The sequence below is a fragment of the Salvelinus fontinalis genome, chromosome 6 (assembly GCF_029448725.1).
Source record: "Salvelinus fontinalis isolate EN_2023a chromosome 6, ASM2944872v1, whole genome shotgun sequence".
Classification (NCBI taxonomy): domain Eukaryota; kingdom Metazoa; phylum Chordata; class Actinopteri; order Salmoniformes; family Salmonidae; genus Salvelinus; species Salvelinus fontinalis.
Genome location: NC_074670.1, coordinates 38,269,630 through 38,287,693, shown reverse-complemented (window position 1 = coordinate 38,287,693; position 18,064 = coordinate 38,269,630). Strand labels below are relative to the sequence as shown.

The 18,064-nt window shown below is 42.9% G+C and overlaps 1 protein-coding gene and 1 non-coding gene across 4 annotated transcripts; both read right to left on the bottom strand.

Moving 5' to 3' along the window:
- Nucleotides 1-1,863: 1,863 nt before the first annotated feature.
- Nucleotides 1,864-15,367, bottom strand: LOC129857794 (arginine/serine-rich protein PNISR-like). Of its 3 annotated transcripts, none has more exons than XM_055926370.1 (12): nucleotides 15,260-15,367; nucleotides 14,338-14,459; nucleotides 13,982-14,164; nucleotides 12,268-12,512; nucleotides 12,009-12,171; nucleotides 11,547-11,806; nucleotides 11,206-11,358; nucleotides 7,300-7,399; nucleotides 6,596-6,649; nucleotides 5,903-6,088; nucleotides 2,905-4,114; nucleotides 1,864-2,417 (listed from the first exon to the last, which is right to left on the bottom strand). In XM_055926370.1, the coding sequence occupies exons 2-12, from the start codon at nucleotides 14,423-14,425 to the stop codon at nucleotides 2,387-2,389; spliced, it is 2,673 nt and encodes an 890-aa protein (XP_055782345.1). In that variant the 5' UTR covers nucleotides 14,426-14,459; nucleotides 15,260-15,367; the 3' UTR covers nucleotides 1,864-2,386. The 3 variants fall into 3 exon arrangements, with proteins under 3 accessions (XP_055782345.1, XP_055782346.1, XP_055782347.1); XM_055926371.1 differs by having other exon boundaries at nucleotides 2,905-4,111; XM_055926372.1 differs by having other exon boundaries at nucleotides 11,547-11,740.
- A 2,317-nt stretch (nucleotides 15,368-17,684) lies between these two features.
- trnaa-ugc (transfer RNA alanine (anticodon UGC)) lies at nucleotides 17,685-17,757 on the bottom strand. Its single transcript has one exon. It is a non-coding gene; the product is annotated as a tRNA-Ala (tRNA).
- Nucleotides 17,758-18,064: the final 307 nt, after the last annotated feature.

Here is an 18,064-nt window from a genome sequence, read left to right as displayed (position 1 = left end):
TTTGATGATTGGTGTTAGTGTGTTGAACAGATACACAAGATATACAAATGTATGTGGACACCCCTTCATATGAGTGGATTCGGCTATTTCAGCCACACCCGTCGCTGACATTGTGTATAAAATCGAGCACATAGCCATGCAATCTCCATTCCAATAAGTCAGTTCATCAAATTTCTGCCCTGCTAGAGCTGCTCCAGTCAACTGTAAGTGCTGTTATTGTAAGGTGGAAACTTCTAGGAGAAACAGTTCCCCAGCGAAGCAGGTCCGCCGAGCACAGAAAGCCGCCATCTCGCGCATAACGAACTCTGAACCAACTATATTAATTTGGGGACAGGTCGAAAAGCATTAAACATTTATAGCAATTTAGCTAGCTTGCTGTTGCTAGCTAATTTGTCCTGGGATATCAACATTGGGTTGTTATTTTACCTGAAATGCACAAGGTCCTCTACTCCGACAATTAATCCACAGATAAAAGGGTAAACCAAGGTTTTTTTCTAGTAATCTCTCCTTCTTCAGGCTTCTTCTTTGGACTTTATATGGTGGTTGGCAACCAACTTTAAGGTGCATTACCAACTGGACTGGAGTGTGGATCTCAGTTCATTTTTCAATCACCCACGTGGGTATATGCTCCTAAAAAACAATGAGGAGATGAGAGGCGGGACTTGCAGTACTTCAAGCGTCACAAATGGAAAGCATTTTGCATCGCCCATGGACGCGACGTTAGCAGTGTGGTCCGCAGATCACCATGCGCAATGGAGAGCTTTGGTTGGATGTTCCAACATCTAGTGGAAAGCCTTCGCAGAAGAGTGGAGGCTGTTATTGGCAACAAAGAGGGGACCAACTCCATGTTAATACCCATGATTTTGGAATCAGATGTTCAACGAGCAGGTGTCCACATAGTGTATAATACTAAATCAAACACCGGCAGATGGCAATAGTTGTTTCAGCTGAATGGAGAAAGTTTTATGTAATAACTTGTCGGTCCACGGGGGATAAGTGTATAGCCGGCTGCATACCTTCCCTTTGGACGGTAAGATTAAACGAGTCAATATCGCCATCTACAGAAATTCAGGATAATATAACACAATCTTGGGTACTGCATTGTTGTATATTTCATACATAACATAAAGCTGAAATTGGACTGTGCCAGTAATATATACTAAACAAAAATATAAACGCAACAATTTCAACTCTTTTACTGAGCTAGTTCATATTTCAATTGACTGATTTCCTTATAAATAAATTAGGCCCTAATCTATAGATTTCACATGACAGGGCAGGGTTGCAGCCATGTGTGGACCTGGAAGGGCATAGGCAAAAAGGCTGTATTAACATTACATTCTCTGGCAACAGCTCTGGTGGACATTCCTGCAGTCAGCATGACAATTGCACGCGCCCTCAAAATGTAGACATCTGTGGCATTGTGTTGTGACAAAACTGCACATTTAAGAGTGGCCTTTTATTGTACTCAGCACAAGATGCAGCGGTGTAATGATCATGCTGTTTAATCAGCTTCTAGATATGCCACACCTGTCAGGTTTATGAATTATCTTGGCTAAGGAAAAATGTTCATGAACAGGGATGTAAACAATACCTTATTTCAACTCTAAACACAACACTTTACATGTTGTTTATTTTTGTTCAGTACATATAAAATATGGTGAATTTGTAATGTTTGTTCATATAGCTGAACTGAAAAAAAAACCTCTTCCATTAGAATTTCTAAAAGACCATTCCAAATTATCAATATGAATTAAACGTATTGATAATGGCATGTTATCAATTGCACTCAATCCAAATTACTGCAGGTTTAATGATACCCCTCAAAAAATCATATTAAAACAGTAATGATTTGAAAGTCAGTTGCACACATGTCAATCTTATTTTTATTTTAAATAAATGCATCTACTCCACTAACAAATGAGTGACATTCAACACTTCAGTCATGCCTTTAGTGTGGTACATAAATTGGGTTTCCCATGCAGTCCTGAATGAGTTCATCATCATCATTGGGGAACAGTTATACAGTAGACAAAGAAAATACCCAGAACAAGGGATCATTTCAGTTTTATTGGACAATTTACATTATTACGTTTATCCTGTTAAGCTTTTTAAAATGACACATCTTTCCAAGATTCTACTGACTACAAAGCCTCCGTGCTTTGCATGATAGAAGCCAAAAACCTAGCATTCAAAATGTCCTGTTTGCCGACTTGCACTTAAAAATCACATATTTACAAAGATAGAAGGTGTGTGTGTGTGTGGGGGGGGGGGGGGGGGGGGGGGAGTGGAGAGTTCACCTACACCGTTGCCTCTATAATGAGACAAGCCTGTTAAACTCATGGAATTTAAATGTAAGTGCACAGATCAGGGAGCCCTGCGCTCCTCAACGCCTGCGCCTGGCGGGAGACGTGGACCTGAAACAGAGACGCAAAGGGGAACATTAATGGTGCTGCACCACTCTCACACACTCATGCAAAATGACACACAGGCAAAATAAACACACACTCACACACCCCCACTGGGGCCCTGTTAACATTAGCTCATCATGAGGACAATATATTGCATTGATTCCTGAATGAACTTGGTCACTCTCCTTTGGGAAGAACAGTTACTACATTCAAACAAGGCACTCAAATGGATTGATATGCTGCACATGGCCAACAGTGGGCACTATGGAGACAGTCTGAGGAACAGAAACGTGGCTACAAATGGTTCCTTTTTTTTTTAACACATCATAAAAATATTTATTATTTCACTTTGTAAGGTAGCCTTGAGCCGACAGAAAACAAGGAAAGTTGTGCTAAAAAAATATTACTGGGCAGTAGGCCTCGAATACGACACACACACAACAGAAACAACATTATACAACAGAAAAAGAGATGGTAAAAAATGGAATACTACCTTGATCGTGACTTAGACTTGTTTTTGCGGCTTGCCTTCTTACCAGACTTGTGAGATTTTTCCGTTGATCTTGAGCGACTACGTTTGGATTTCTTAGACTTCTTTTCCTTGCTAAGCTCGGGGGAGGGGGACCTGCTCGACTCCGAGTCAGAGTACCTCTTGCTAGATTTGGCAGAGCCCTTCTTGCTAGCCTTGCTACACTGATGGGAGTGCTTGTCACCCTGAGGGTCTGTGTGATCGCTGCTCTCTTTCCTTTTCTTGGATTTGCTGTTGCTCTCCTCCGCCACCACAGATCTCACCTCCCTATCTTTCTCCTTCCCCCTCTCCTTTTCCTTCCCTTTCTCCTTTTCCTTCCCTTTCTCCTTTTCCCTCTCTTTGGCTTTCTGCTTCTTCCTATCTGACTCTTTCTCCTTCTCTCTCTCCTTCTTGTCGTGGCTGCCGCTCCGGTCTTTCTTCCTGTCCCTATCCTTGCTGGAGGCTTTCTGCTTGTGCTTGCTGCTGCGGCTGTCCCTGCGCTCCCTGCTCCTCTTCCTGTCTCTGTCCCTCTCCTTGTCCCTGCTCTTGCTGCGGCTGTGACTGTCCCTGCGCTCCCTACTCCTCTTCCGGTCTCTGTCCCTCTCCTTGTCCCTGCTCTTGCTGCGGCTGGCCCTGTCCTTGGACCTGCTCTTGCCTCCTCTGCTGACCCTTCGCTCTCGAGAGTGGCTACGGTTCCGGTGGCGGGTTAAGCGCTCTGCGCTGTGGTTCCGGCTGCCCTTCCTCCTCTCTCGGGCCTTGTCGACGCTGCGCTCCCCGTGACGTCTGTGGGAGCTGCGACTGTGGCTACGCAGGCCGCCACCGCGGGCCCTGTGTGAGGAGGAGCGGCTGCGCCTCCTCTTCCTCCGGGGTGAGGAGGAGCGCGAAGAGGAGCGTGTGGAGGTCGACGATGATGAGGAGAAGGAAGACGATTGGCTGCTGGCGCTGCTGGAGCTGGAATGGGAGCTGCTGCTGCGTCCGTTGCTGGGGGAACCACTGGTGCCCCGCCCTGCGCCACGCTCCTTACCCCGGCCCGCCTGCCTGACCTCGCTGATAACTTCAGGCTCACTGCGGGATCTGCGTCTCTCTGCTGTGGGTTCCGCCTCCCTCTCTCTCACTTCCTGTTTGTGGAGGCTCTCTAACTGGCCCTCGTCATAATCCCCCCTCTCTCTGCTCACTCTGTCCAGCGCCATCTCTTCTGGGAGACACACAGAAAACAAAACATTTGTTAAACTCAAAGACAACGTCACCACTGCTTATTGATATTGCGTTTAGTTTAGAGGTCGACCGATTATGATTTTTCAACGCCGATACCGATTATTGGAGGACAAAAAAAGCCGATAACCGATTAATCGGCCGATTAAAAACGAATGTATTTGTAATAATGACAATTACAACAATACTGAATGAACACTTATTTTAACGTAATATAATACATCAATAAAATCAATTTAGCCTCAAATAAATAATGAAACATGTTCAATTTGGTTTAAATAATGCAAAAACTAAATGTTGGAAAAGAAAGTAAAAGTGCAATATGTGCCGTTTAAGTTCCTTGCTCAGAACATGAGAACATATGAAAGCTGGTGGTTCCTTTTAACATGAGTCTTCAATATTCCCAGGTAAGAAGTTTTAGGTTGTAGTTTTTATAGGAATTATAGGACTATTTCTCTCTATACCATTTGTATTTCGTATACCTTTGACAAATGGATGTTCTTATAGGCACTTTAGTATTGCCAGTGTAACAGTATAGCTTCCGTCCCTCTCCTCGCTCCTACCTGGGCTCGAACGAGGAACACATCGACAACAGCCACCTTCGAAGCAGCATTACCCATGCAGAGCAAGGGGAACAACTACTCCAAGTCTCAGAGCGAGTGACGTTTGAAACACTATTAGCGCACACCCCGCTAACTAGCTAGCCATTTCATATCGGTTACACCAGTCTAATCTCGGGAGTTGATAGGCTTGAATTCATAAACAGCAGAGCTGCTGGCAAAACGCACGAAAGTGCTGTTTGAATGAATGCTTACGAGCCTGCTGGTGCCCACCATCGCTCAGTCAGACTGCTCTATCAAATCATAGACTTAATTATAACATAATAACACACAGAAATACGAGCCTTAGGTCATTAATATGGTCGAATCCGGAAACTATCATCTCGAAAACAAAACATTTATTCTTTCAGTGAAATACGGAGCCGTTACGTATTTTATCTAACGGGTGGCATCCATCAATCTAAATATTCCTGTTACATTGCACAACCTTCAATGTTATGTCATAATTACGTAGAATTCTGGCAAATTAGTTCGCAATGGGCCAGGCGGCCCAAACTGTTGCACATATCCTGACTCTGCATGCAATGAACGCAAGAGAAGTGACACAATTTCACCTGGTTAATATTGCCTGCTAACCTGGATTTCCTTTAGCTAAATATGCAGGTTTAAAAATATATACTTCTGTGTATTGATTTTAAGAAAGGCATTGATGTTTATGGTTAGGTACACGTTGGAGCAACGACAGTCCTTTTCGCGAATGCGCACTGCATCGATTATATGCAACGCAGGACACACTAGATAAACTAGTAATATCATCAACCATGGGTAGTTATAACTAGTGATTATGATTGATTGATTGTTTTTTATAAGATAAGTTTAATGCTAGCTAGCAACTTACTGCATTCGCATAACAGGCGGGCTCCTCGTGAGGCAGGTGGTTAGAGCGTTGGACTAGTTAACCGTAAGGTTGCAAGATTGAATCCCTGAGCTGACAAGGTAAAAATCTGTCGTTCTGCCCCTGAACAAGGCAGTTAACCCACCGTTCCTAGGCCGTCATTGAAAATAAGAATGTGTTCTTAACTGACTTGCCTAGTTAAATAAAGGTGTACATTTTTTTAAACCGATTTTCGATTGTTATGAAAACTTGAAATCGGCATGAATTAAAACGGCCATTCCGATTAATCGGTCGACCTCTAGTTTAGTTCCCTCACCACGTGCGTGCTGCGCCTCCTGCGCTTGTCTCTCCTGCAGCTCCCTCTCCTTGCGTCGGAAGGCGTCTATCTTCTCCCGGATACGGTGGTGCAGCTCCTCCTCGTCCGTGTCGGAGGATTCGGACGCCTGGGCGCTGTGCTCCTCCTCGTTCTCACTCAAGTCTGAGCCATAGTCGCCAAGTCCACCTGCCACAACAGAGCCCCCAGCTTTTTGAGCAAGACCGCAGCAACTAGCCATACAACCAACCAAGCTTCCCGTCAAAGACGCAGCCACTGTCTATGTTTTCAACTTAACTACACACTTGAAACCCACTGACACTCCACTTACTGTGAGATGGCATGCTCTTTAGTGTTCTGATAAGAAATGACTTAGTAAGGCTAAGACACTCAAACTGTGCTGTGAAGGGTTGCAAAATTTCAGAAACGTTCCCCAAATTCCCAGTTTTATCAGAAGTCCCAGTAGAACAATTCCAGGTAGGAGGATTCTCTCACAGACAGCTTATTCCCTTCCAACTGGAATAAAAAATAGATATTTTTGGAAATGTTTTGGGAATTTTGCAACCCTACCTGTGAGGTGGACCCTTCCCTTCGGCTGCCTCAGTCACTCTTCTGAGCTACTAAAGCAGTGAGGGGACAGGGGTTTGAGCTCTGATTCTTACCCCCCCCGCCTGGAAGAAAAGAGGGGGAACTCACCAATGCCGATCAGAGAAGTCAGTGCACTTGACTGTGCCAGCTGTTTGGCAGGAGCTTTGATTCACATCAACAACAGGAACAACATGTTAAAACACATAGAGCCACCATAGAGACAGCCACCATAGAGAAGTCTCTAGAGAAGGGGGCACAGATAATGCACTATTCACAAGAGCGGTTTTTGGCCCCCAAAAAATAAAAAAGGAGACAAACGGAGAGAAGAGAAGGGGTTAACAAACAACGTCTGTCACACACATTCAAAGTCAACAGTTGGAATGGGGGATCAGAACCACTCTGTACTAATGCACTAGTGTCAGATAAACAGGGACAAGTCACTTGAATCTGATCTTTAGGTGAGCATTTGTTATAAAGTCAATGGGTTCAGAAACACAGTCATTCAGGAGGACCTTCAGGAGCAGGAACCAGGGAAAACCGTTTAGGTTACTGTTGTTTTGTTTTAAATACACCAGCTGCTCTGCTGTCTTTTTTTACCAGGGACATTTTCTTTGTCTTCCGTTGCATTAGCAGAGAATGGTTGAAGATGCATATGATCACATTTTGAAAATACTCCCAAGTTTGCCACACAATTACCCTGACTCACGGAGATGAATTGAGTGACGTTTTCAGACTACATAAAACAGGCTTAAACATGTCTTTGTGAAAGGCACAGATGATGCGTGGGCTCGAGGAGACGGAGGTAAGCAGACCTTTGGTGGCTTTGCGGTGAGTCTCTTTGGCCACAGTTTGGATCTCTTCGTTGGTGACCTCCAGCAGGATTTCCGTCAGCAGAGTTTTAGTCACAATCATCTTTGGAGAGAAATGTGAGAAAAGGCTCTGACATGAGTTAATGTTAATCATTTGTTTGTCAAGAGGGCTATTTTTGCAGTCTTGAATAGGATGGTTCTTATATATTGAAAATAGTGAACAGGGCCACCAATTTCAGAGCTGCCATTTGAGAATCAGGGCTCTATAACATAACAGAAAAAAATGTATAACAAAAGACAAACCTCATAAGGCTGGGCGATACGGCCGAAAAATTATATATAGATTTTTTTTCAAATTTATAGGCGATTCACAATATTTTACCGTTATTTTACCAGGTAAGTTGACTGAGAACACGTTCTCATTTGCAGCAACGACCTGGGGAATAGTTACAGGGCAGAGGAGGGGGATGAATGAGCCAATTGTAAACTGGGGATTATTAGGTGACCATGATGGTTTGAGGGCCAGATTGGGAATTTAGCCAGGACACCGGGGTTAACACCCCTACTCTTAGTATAAGTGCCATGGGATCTTTAATGACCTCAGAGAGTCAGGACACCCGTTTAACGTCCCATCCGAAAGACGGCACCCTACACAGGGCAGTGTCCCCAATCACTGCCCTGGGGCATTGGGATATTTTTTTTTTTAGACCAGAGGAAAGAGTGCCTCCTACTGGTCCTCCAACACCACTTCCAGCAGCATCTGGTCTCCCATCCAGCGACTGACCAGGACCAACCCTGCTTAGCTTCAGAAGCAAGCCAGCAGTGGTATGCAGGGTGGTATGCTGCATACCATATATACAGGTGAAGTCTGAAGTTTACATACACCTTAGCCAAATACATTTAAACTCAGTTTCATAATTCCTGACATTTAATCCGAGTAAAATTCCCTATCTTGGGTCAGTTAGAATCACCACTTTATTTTAAGAACGTGAAATGTCAGAATAATAGCAGAGAATAATTTATTTCAGCTTTTATTTCTTTCATCACATGCCCAGTGGGTCAGAAGTTCACATACACTCAATTAGTATTTGGTAGCATTTCCTTTAAATTGTTTAACTTGGGTCAAACGTGTCGGGTAGCCTTCCACAAGCTTCCCATAATAAGTTGGGTGAATTTTAGCCCATTCCTCCTGACAGAGCTGATGTAACTGAGTCAGGTTTGTAGGCCTTTTTCAGTTTTGCCCACAAATCTTCTATAGGATTGAGGTCAGGGCTTTGTGATGGCCACTCCAATACCTTGACTGTTGTCCTTAAGCCATTTTGCCACAACTTTGGAAGTATGCTTGGGGTCATTGTCCATTTGGAAGACCCATTTGCTACCAAGCTTCAACTTCCAGACTGATGTCTTGAGATTTTGCTTCAATATATGCAAATCATTTTCCTCCTCATGATGCCATCTATTTTGTGAAGTGCACCAGTCCCTCCTGCAGCAAAGCACCCCCACAACATGATTCTGCCACCCCCGTGCTTCACGGTTGGGATGGTGTTCTTTGGGATGGTGTTCCTCCAAACATAACGATGGTCATTATGGCCAAACAGTTCTATTTTTGTTTCATCAGACCAGAGGACATTTCTCCAAAAAGTACAATCTTTGTCCCCATGTGCAGTTGAAAACCGTAGTCTGGCTTTTTTATGGCGGTTTTGGAGCAGTGGCTTCTTCCTTGCTGAGCGGCCTTTCCGGTTATGTCGATATAGAACTCGTTTTACTGTGGATATAGATACTTTTGTACCGGTTTCCTCCAGCATCTTCACAAGGTCCTTTGCTGTTGTTATGGGATTGATTTGCACTTTTCGCACCAAAGTACGTTCATCTCTAGGAGACAGAACGCATCTCCTTCCTGAGCGGTATGACGGCTGCGTAGTCCCATGGTGTTTATACTTGCGTACTATTGTTTGTACAGATGAACGTGGTACCTTCAGGCGTTTGGAAATTGCTCCCAAGGATGAACCAGACTTGTGGAGGTCTACAATTTTTTTCCTGAGGTCTTGGCTGATTTCTTTTGATTTTCCCATGATGTCAAGCAAAGAGGCGCTGAGTTTGAAGGTAGGCCTCGAAATACATCCACAGGTACACCTCCAATTGACTCAAATGATGTCAATTAGCCTATCAGAAGCTTCTAAAGCCATGACACAATTTTCTGGAATTTTCCAAGCTGTTTAAAGGCACAGTCAACTTAGTGTATGTAAACTTCTGACCCACTGGAATTGTGATACAGTGAATTATACGTGAAATAATCTGTCTGTGAACAATTGTTGGAAATATTACTTGCGTCATGCACAATGTAGATGTCCTAACCGACTTGCCAAAACTATAGTTTGTTAACAAGAAATTTGTGGAGTGGTTGAAAAACGAGTTTTAATGACTCCAACCTAAGTGTATGTAAACCTCCGACTTCAACTGTATATCTAGTTTTTTGTTTATGTTTTCTCCAAATAAACTTTGTTGCACAATTAAAGGTCTAATACATTGATCTAATGAATTCATGGCTTGTGAAATTATACCTAGGCTAAATGTAAAGCCTTCCACAACCCACTAATAATTTCAATATTTTATCAAGAGTGTAACTTGCTTTTCTGCAATAATAACTGATCTGGCGTTCAAGTCTGTCTACTAAAATGTCATTTTTGTTACAAATGTAACCAGAACCATGCATAATAAACATTCACTAAAAATGACTAACTTCTTGTAGCAGGCATTATAGAAAATGAACGCAGGTCTAAAAGAATATCTCAAGCACAAGCCCACGTGCTAGTGAGTAGCTAGCTCATCTTTCTATTTCAAGTCAACTTGGATCTATTTTCTAGCTAACAATGCAGAACAGTTGAATTGCTATAAACACACGCCTGTCCGTCTCCAAATGTTTGAAAAGCGTGCTAGCCTGTCCATTTTGTTCAGAATGGCATACCTTATTTCTCAGAATGAGAACATATTGCCAATTTGTAATATAACTAGTGCTTTATGCTTATTGCAAATGTATAAAACACAGACTAGACAGTTAGTATAATGGTATTTGGCTAAAATGCTGCTAGTGATACCGCAATGCCACGCCTACATACTGAGCATTAATTTGTGAACCCTCAAATGATACTTTAGCCTAATTGGCTACATAGGTCATCTGCCTTTTTGGCAATTATTTTCCATTGGACAAAAGATGTAACCCACAAATATGTTGGTTTAGTTTTTTTTTTGCCAAACTAACAATGTCTAACTATATGTAAATTATTTGATTTGATTTCAACTAACTTATGTTTTAATTCAATTAATTAGTAGTCTACATGCAATTTGAGGAGTTTAGACATAAAAAGGTTATTGTTAGATAGGTTAACTTCTTTATTACAGTAAAATAATGTGTTTCGGTGTCCATATGACCGATTCTGTCAGACCAAACCTCAAATCGAAATAGTAAGTTGAAACCGCTTGTCAGAGAGGAAGAAGTGGCCGCTCATGTTTGTTGTTGTGAGTGGCTGGCGGAGGGGCTTGGTGTGTGTGTGTGTGTGTAAACACAGAGGAAGATGCGAAGCGAGAGGTTTCGCTCTGTCCAAAATCAGCCCAATGCGTTACTATGGGCTTATTTTAGACATAAGCTTATCACATGCCCTCCCGCCCTTGGGACGATTCCCATTGTTAGGGAGCAGACATGAGAATCTCGTCATTATATACAGATCTCTGGTGTAAATGGGAAGGTGCACACAGCACAGGAGCAAAAGAGAAGAAGACACGAGTAGCCTACAAAAAAATTGATTCTTGCGATGCAGGCATTTAGATTGCGCAAGAACATCAATTTGATATAACGCCCAGCCCTACACCCACCCCAATGTGTCAGAATGGTAGCTGTAGGCCAAAACTAACCAGCTGGAACTCTCTCTCCTCCTCGGTCATCTCTGGTTCGCTCTGGTCCTCCAGGGGAGGTGACGGGCTCCTGCTGGCCAGCTCCTGCTTCCTGGTCAGGACCCGGTCCTCATCTTCCCTCTCCTCTTCATCACCCTCTTCATCATCACTATCCTATTACAGGGTAGGTAAAGGGGTGGTAGGTCAGATATATAAAGACACGACAACAGGACCTCCTGAAAGTTCACCAGTGTCACAGTTTTACAGGAATTTAATGAAATTATTTTGGGGATTTTTAAACTCATTATTCATAAGGTTAATGGGATTCATGACGCCATGGAAACAAAAAGATTGATGCTTACAAATTTACTCTTGCGGGGTAAACGAGGCCCATCGCCTCCCTCGTCCACTGTGTCGCTCTCTTTGTCTTCATCTTCAGCCATTTCGGCACGCTGTTTCTCCATGCGCTCCTTTTCCAGCTTCTTCTGTTTCTCTCTGTCCATCTTCTCCAAGCCCTCTCGGATCCAGGCCGGCAGGGTGCGCCTCTTCACCGCATCTGAGAGGAGAGCCAGGTCATTGGATGATGTGTGTGTGTGTCTGTTTTCCTGCGTGCCTGGGAAAGCTAATTAAAAAAAAGTAGAGAGCAACACTGAGATACAAAACATGGTGAGATACAACATTTTGGATGGTGTGGGTATGAACGGCAAGAGAGTTGAAGCAACCCTGTGCCTCTGTTACAGCAGTAAGTGTCCAAGGATGAAATCCTGATCACCACCCATTTAATGAGGACGTTTTTGTACCAAAGTGTTGGTGAAGATGCTCACCGAGGGCAGCAGCAGGAGCATCTTGTTTGAGGATCTGGATGGGGGATCTCTGGCGGTCCCTAAATCCTGGGGGCCTGTCCCGTCTGTTCTGTGGGGGACCCTGCTGCCAGTATGGAGGGTGGAACCCTGTAGGAGTGGGGCCGTAGGTGGCAGCCGCCCCGTGCTACAGAGAGCGAGACAATGAGAAATGAGGACCATCCAAACTAGTTGAATGACAGAGCAGCCATGGAACTCTACTGTAAGTGTGTGGTGTGTGTACCTGATAATCAAACTGGTTTATGGCCATTGGGGTCATGGCGTAGTTGTCGGGCTGACCCCCGAAGCCGTGGCTGTTCTGGGGGAAGACCCTGTGGTGGCCTTCAGAGAACTCCATACTGTCCTGGCTAGTGCTGTCCTCAGAGGGAGCCACCACATCCATAGGTCCAGTCCCCATGGGTCCTGTTCCTGGGGGGATCCATCCCTGGTCTATGGGAGGAGGAGGGGGCTGACCGTGCATCCCCCATTCTGTAAACAACACAAGTGCATTGTTATTGTTCATTAAGATCTCTCTAACTTTAGGGATAGGGGGCAGCATTTTCACTTTGGAAGAATAGCGTGCCCAAATTGAACTGCCTCCTACTCTGTCCCAGATGCTAATATATGCATATTATTATTATTGGATAGAAAACACTCTGATGTTTCTAAAACTGTTTGAATTATGTCTGTGAGTATAACATAACTCATATGGCAGGCAAACTTCCAAACAGGAAGTGGAAATTCTGAGGCTGGTCAATATTCAACTCATCGCCTGTTCAAATCCCTGTAAGATATGGATCTGTTTGCACTTCCTACGCCTTCCACTAGATGTCAACAGTCTGTAGAACGTTGAATGATGTTTATGGTGTGTTGTGAGGCCGGATGAGAGGGGAATGAGTCAGTGGTCTGGCAGATTGCCAGTTCCTGGTCACGCGTTTTCCTCATGATATCGTCTTGCATTCCATAACTTCTCCAGACACGAAGGAATGCTCCAGTTGGAACGTTATTGGATATATATGATACCAACATCCTGAAGATTGATTCTCTACTTAGTTTGACAAGTTTATTCGACCTGTGATATAACTTGAAGTTTTCTTCCGACGTTATGCGGGACTTGCACGAGCTTTTGGAAATGTGTACTAAACGCGCTAGCAAAAGTACCTACTTGGACATAAATAATTGACATTATTGAACAAAACAACAATTTATTGTGGAACTAGGATTCTTGGGAGTGCATTCTGATGAAGATCATTAAAGGGAATATTTATGATGTAATTTCGTATTTCTGTTGACTCCAACATGGCAGATTATTGCATGATGTTTTTTTTTAAATCTGATACAGCGGTTGCATTAAGAACAAGTGTATCTTTAATTCTATGTAAAAACATGTATTTTTCATCAAAGTTTATGATGAGTTTTTCTGTTATTTGATGTGGCTCTCTGCAATTTCTCCGGATATTTTGGAGGCATTTCTGAACATTTCTGATGTTTATCTTTCATTTGCTGTATTGGACTTGTTAATGTTTGAAAGTTACATATTTCCCAAAAATATTTTTGAATTTCCCGCGCTGCCTTTTCAGCGGAATGTTGTGGGGGGGGTTTACGCTAGCTGAACGTGTGTCCTAGAAAGGTTAAGCCCACCAAAAGGCTTATGTTACAAGAGACCATTCAAAAATCTAAACGTACACTTGCACTCAAGCTATTCTAACATTAAACTGCTGGACTGCAGGGGAACTAAGTTGATTGGGGCACAGCTATGTTAATGTGGTGGATGTGAAATTCGTCCATGACATGTTTGTTGGAGTACATCGGTAACGTCACACCATCCCTGAGATATAAAGACAAATTATGTACAGACTGAGTATAGCAAGCATGATGGTTTTGCAACGTGAGAAAACAGATCACGGACATAAGCCTTGCATATTCTTCATCCCCAGAAAATTATGTTTAGAGTTTACCAGGTTGCCACATTCTGCCAAAATTGGTGTCACCCTGGAAGGAGCCATGGTTATTGGGCATCACAGGATCCATGCCAGGGATGTCCTGTCCATTAGGATGAATGTTCTGCTGGTCCACTGTAGGGCCTGTAGACTCTTTCTGAGCAATCCAGGCCTGGGCCAGTGCTGCCCAGTCCACTTGGCCTGCACAACACAGAAAGACAAGAGAAGCATTGCTTGGGGTGTCATTTTGTAAAATTGTAAATAATGCAATGATTGAGCTGTCATTTTGCATGGTCAAAGCAATGTTACACCAATCCAATCTTGGATAATTTCCACTTGAACAGAGCTCCATGCATACAGGTGATGTCACCCACTTGGATCTTGCTGGTGCTGGAAGGACTGCATCCACTGCTGCTGGTTCATTGGCCATTGTGGCCAGGGCTGTCCACCCTGGTCCCACATCTCTCACCCTGTAGTTCCTACGCCTGGAGCCTGCCTATGTGGGACAGAAGCATGATATGACAGTATTGTGAGTGAATAATGATATTCTCAATGTGAACTGTAATTATCATGATGAATAGCCGCGGTAGGACGTCATTGTAAAATAAGAATTTGTTCTTAACTGACTTGTAATAAATATAAATAAGTGTTAGCAAGCTAGTTATGTAGCCAGCAGTTGTTTAGAAATCAGAACGGCTAGAAATGGCTTCGGATCAAACAAGTAACGTTTGTTTGATATCGATGCAGATGCTTTTTATTGACAGTACAGAAACCAGCTAATAAAAAAAGCTAAGCTAAATTGCTAACCTAGATAGCTAATTGAAATCTGCGTAATTGTGGCTAGCTAGTGGGAGTTAGGGACATGAATGTTCGTTAGCTAAGTTAGCTCAGCTGGCTATGGATGTTTGCTGGGTGGTGCTAGCTAGCGAACGTTTGCACTTCATACTACAAATGTATTTAATTTACATTGCATGCACTTAATTTGTGATATCTATGTAGATAAAATTATATAACGTGAGCATGTTTATCTAAACTATTGTGCATTACTCGTCTGCTTCTTCAGTCAATATTTTCCAAATTCCCCGGGCTCGGTGCGAAATTAAACTGGCTAACGTTAGCCAGCTAACACTTAGCTAGCGTCAGCGTGCTTGTTTTCAAGATTTAGGTTGGAAAGTAAAAACATTGCTAGCTATAGTTTGGAATAATGCTTCAAAGGACAGCAGCTAACATCATCTACTATAGCATCAGGAGAATGGACACAAACTAAACATCATAACACGCTTGAGCGATTCCCACCTCTCGAACTTGGTTCTTCTTCACCGTCGAGCACTCAAAATGGCTACGACCTGGAAGTAGTCTGGCTGACAGCCACAGAGGCAACCCTCGTCACAAACCATTGTGGGCTCTACGGGGCCAAAAGTAGGCCTACTGATAGTAAATTAGGGCCAAATATCATATTGGACCGATTTACAAGTTTTCTCTCTGAAAAATGTAGTTCATTTAATCTGATTGTCAAAAGGTTCCATGACTTTGTCCACACAGGACATCTGAACACACACAATAAAATTTGATGATTTTCATTACATTTTGAGTGTTTTATTTAACTTTTGTAGACCTGTGGTGTTCCCGGTCAAAAATGACCGGTCATTAGAAATTAATGGGTGAGACTACAATTAGTGTATAAAATTGAGTTCAGGCTCATGCCCATTCATCAGATGGACACACTTCCTCTCCCAGACCCCCACAAGCATGTGTGTTTGAGCACACATACACCCCACTCCCCTTCTTGGCTTCCATGGCAACCCCCACAGGAACCTTTCCCCCATAGGAACCACACGTGTTGGCATTCTCTCAAACTATTGCAACATTAATTCAATAATATATAGAACTTTTCTAGCAACTCTGGTATATAAAGCTTTTTTGAGGCCTTGCTCACAATTCATTCTGTGGCAGCACAATGACCAAACGAGGCTCTTGATCATGACACTAGTGAGGAGGAGAGAGTCGTTGTTAAACTTTGACAAAAAGTAGTCTGTGATAAATAGAACAATATGTTTCATCTGAGTATTTGTTATTGTCAAAATAATCCATACATTATGCTTTTTTTACTCAAAAACGAGTTGTATGAGCTCAGGTCAATGAGGCCTTACAGGCCATAAACAGCAAATATAAGTTCAAAACTTGTAATGTTCACAAGAACTTAAGTTGAGAAAAAGATAGAACACAACTTTAGGTGATAATATATGTATTGTTATGGATTTATAATCAGCTATAATGGGGTGGTGATTTTGGACCGGGAACACAGAAATAATCAACATGAAACGGACAATTCTGCAGAAATGATGTAATGTCATTCTTCTGATAAATTGTTACTTGGAAATAGCCTGTAATATGTGTCACAAATTTGATTTAGTAGAGTAAATGTAAATATTTTAAAGTGAATGTTTTTATGAAATTGAATTTGTCTGACCACAGTTTTGCTGGTCTTAGGCTGTGTTTACACCTGAACAGCTAATCGAAGGGCTACCCAGACCCCTCTTTTACACTGCGGCTACTCTTTGTTCATTATCTATGCATAGTCACTTTAACTCTACCTACATGTACATTTAAAGTCAGAAGTACACTTAGGTTGGAGTCATTAAAACTGTTTTTTAAACCACTCCACAAATTTCTTGTTAACAAACTATAGTTTTGGCAAGTCGGTTAGGACATCTACTTTGTGCATGACGCAAGTAATATTTCCAACAATTGTTTACAGACAGATTATTTCACTTATAATTCACTGCATCACAAATCCAGTGGGTCAGAAGTTTACATACACTAAGTTGACTGTCCCTTTAAACAGCTTGGAAAATTCCAGAAAATTGTGTCATGGCTTTAGAAGCTTCTGATAGGCTAATTGACATAATTTGAGTCAATTGGAGGTGTACTTGTTCATGTATTTCAAGGCCTACCTTCAAACTCAGCTCCTCTTTGCTTGGCATCATGGGAAAATTAAAAGAAATCAGCCAAGACCTCAGAAAAATAATTGTAGACCTCCACAAGTCTGGTTCATCCTTGGGAGCAATTTCCAAACACCTGAAGGTACCACGTTCATCTGAACAAACAATAGTACGCAAGTATAAACACCATGGGACTACGCAGCCGTCATACCGCTCAGGAAGGAGATGCGTTCTGTCTCCTAGAGATGAACGTACTTTGGTGCGAAAAGTGCAAATCAATCCCATAACAACAGCAAAGGACCTTGTGAAGATGCTGGAGGAAACCGGTACGAAAGTATTTATATCCACAGTAAAACGAGTCCTATATTGACGTAACCTGAAAGGCTAGCATAAAAAAGCCAGACTACGGTTTGCAACTGCACATGGGGACAAAGATCATACTTTATGGCGAAATGTCCTCTGGTCTGATGAAACAAAAATAGAACTGTTTGGCCATAATAACCATCGTTATGTTTGGAGGAAAAAGGGGGAGGCTTGCAAGCCAAAGAACACCATCCTAACCGTGAAGCACGGGGGTGGCAGCATCATGTTGTGGGGGTGCTTTGCTGCAGGAGGGACTGGTGCACTTCACAAAATAGATGGCATCATGAGGAGGGAACATTTTGTGTACATTTACATTTACATTTACGTCATTTAGCAGACGCTCTTATCCAGAGCGACTTACAAATTGGAAAGTTCATACATATTCATCCTGGTCCCCCCGTGGGTATTGAACCCTGGTCCCCCCGTGGGAATTGAACCCACAACCCTGGCGTTGCAAGCGCCATGCTCTACCAACTGAGCCACAGGGGACCATATATTGAAGCAACATCTCAAGACATCAGTCAGGAAGTTAAAGCTTGGTAGCAAATGGGTCTACCAAATGAACAATGACCGCAAGCATACTTCCAAAGTTGTGGCAAAATGGCTTAAGGACATCAAAGTCAAGGTATTGGAGTGGCCATCACAAAGCCCTGACCTCAATCCTATAGAAAATTTGTGGGCAAAACTGAAAAAGCATGTGCGAGCAAGGAGGCCTATAACCATGACTCAGTTACACCAGCTCTGTCAGGAGGAATGGGCCAAAATTCACCCAACTTATTGTGGGAAGCTTGTGGAA

Excerpts from the sequence above, each read along its gene's own strand:
- LOC129857794 (XM_055926370.1), bottom strand. The coding sequence starts at position 14,425 with ATGTGGGACCAGGGTGGACAGCCCTGGCCACAATGGCCAATGAACCAG. Across the intron at positions 7,400-11,205 it reads AGGAGAGAGAGTTCCAGCTG|ATGATTGTGACTAAAACTCT; the intron begins GTTAGTTTTGGC and ends TTCTCTCCAAAG. Across the intron at positions 4,115-5,902 it reads GGAGGCGCAGCACGCACGTG|AAGAGATGGCGCTGGACAGA; the intron begins GTGAGGGAACTA and ends TGTGTCTCCCAG.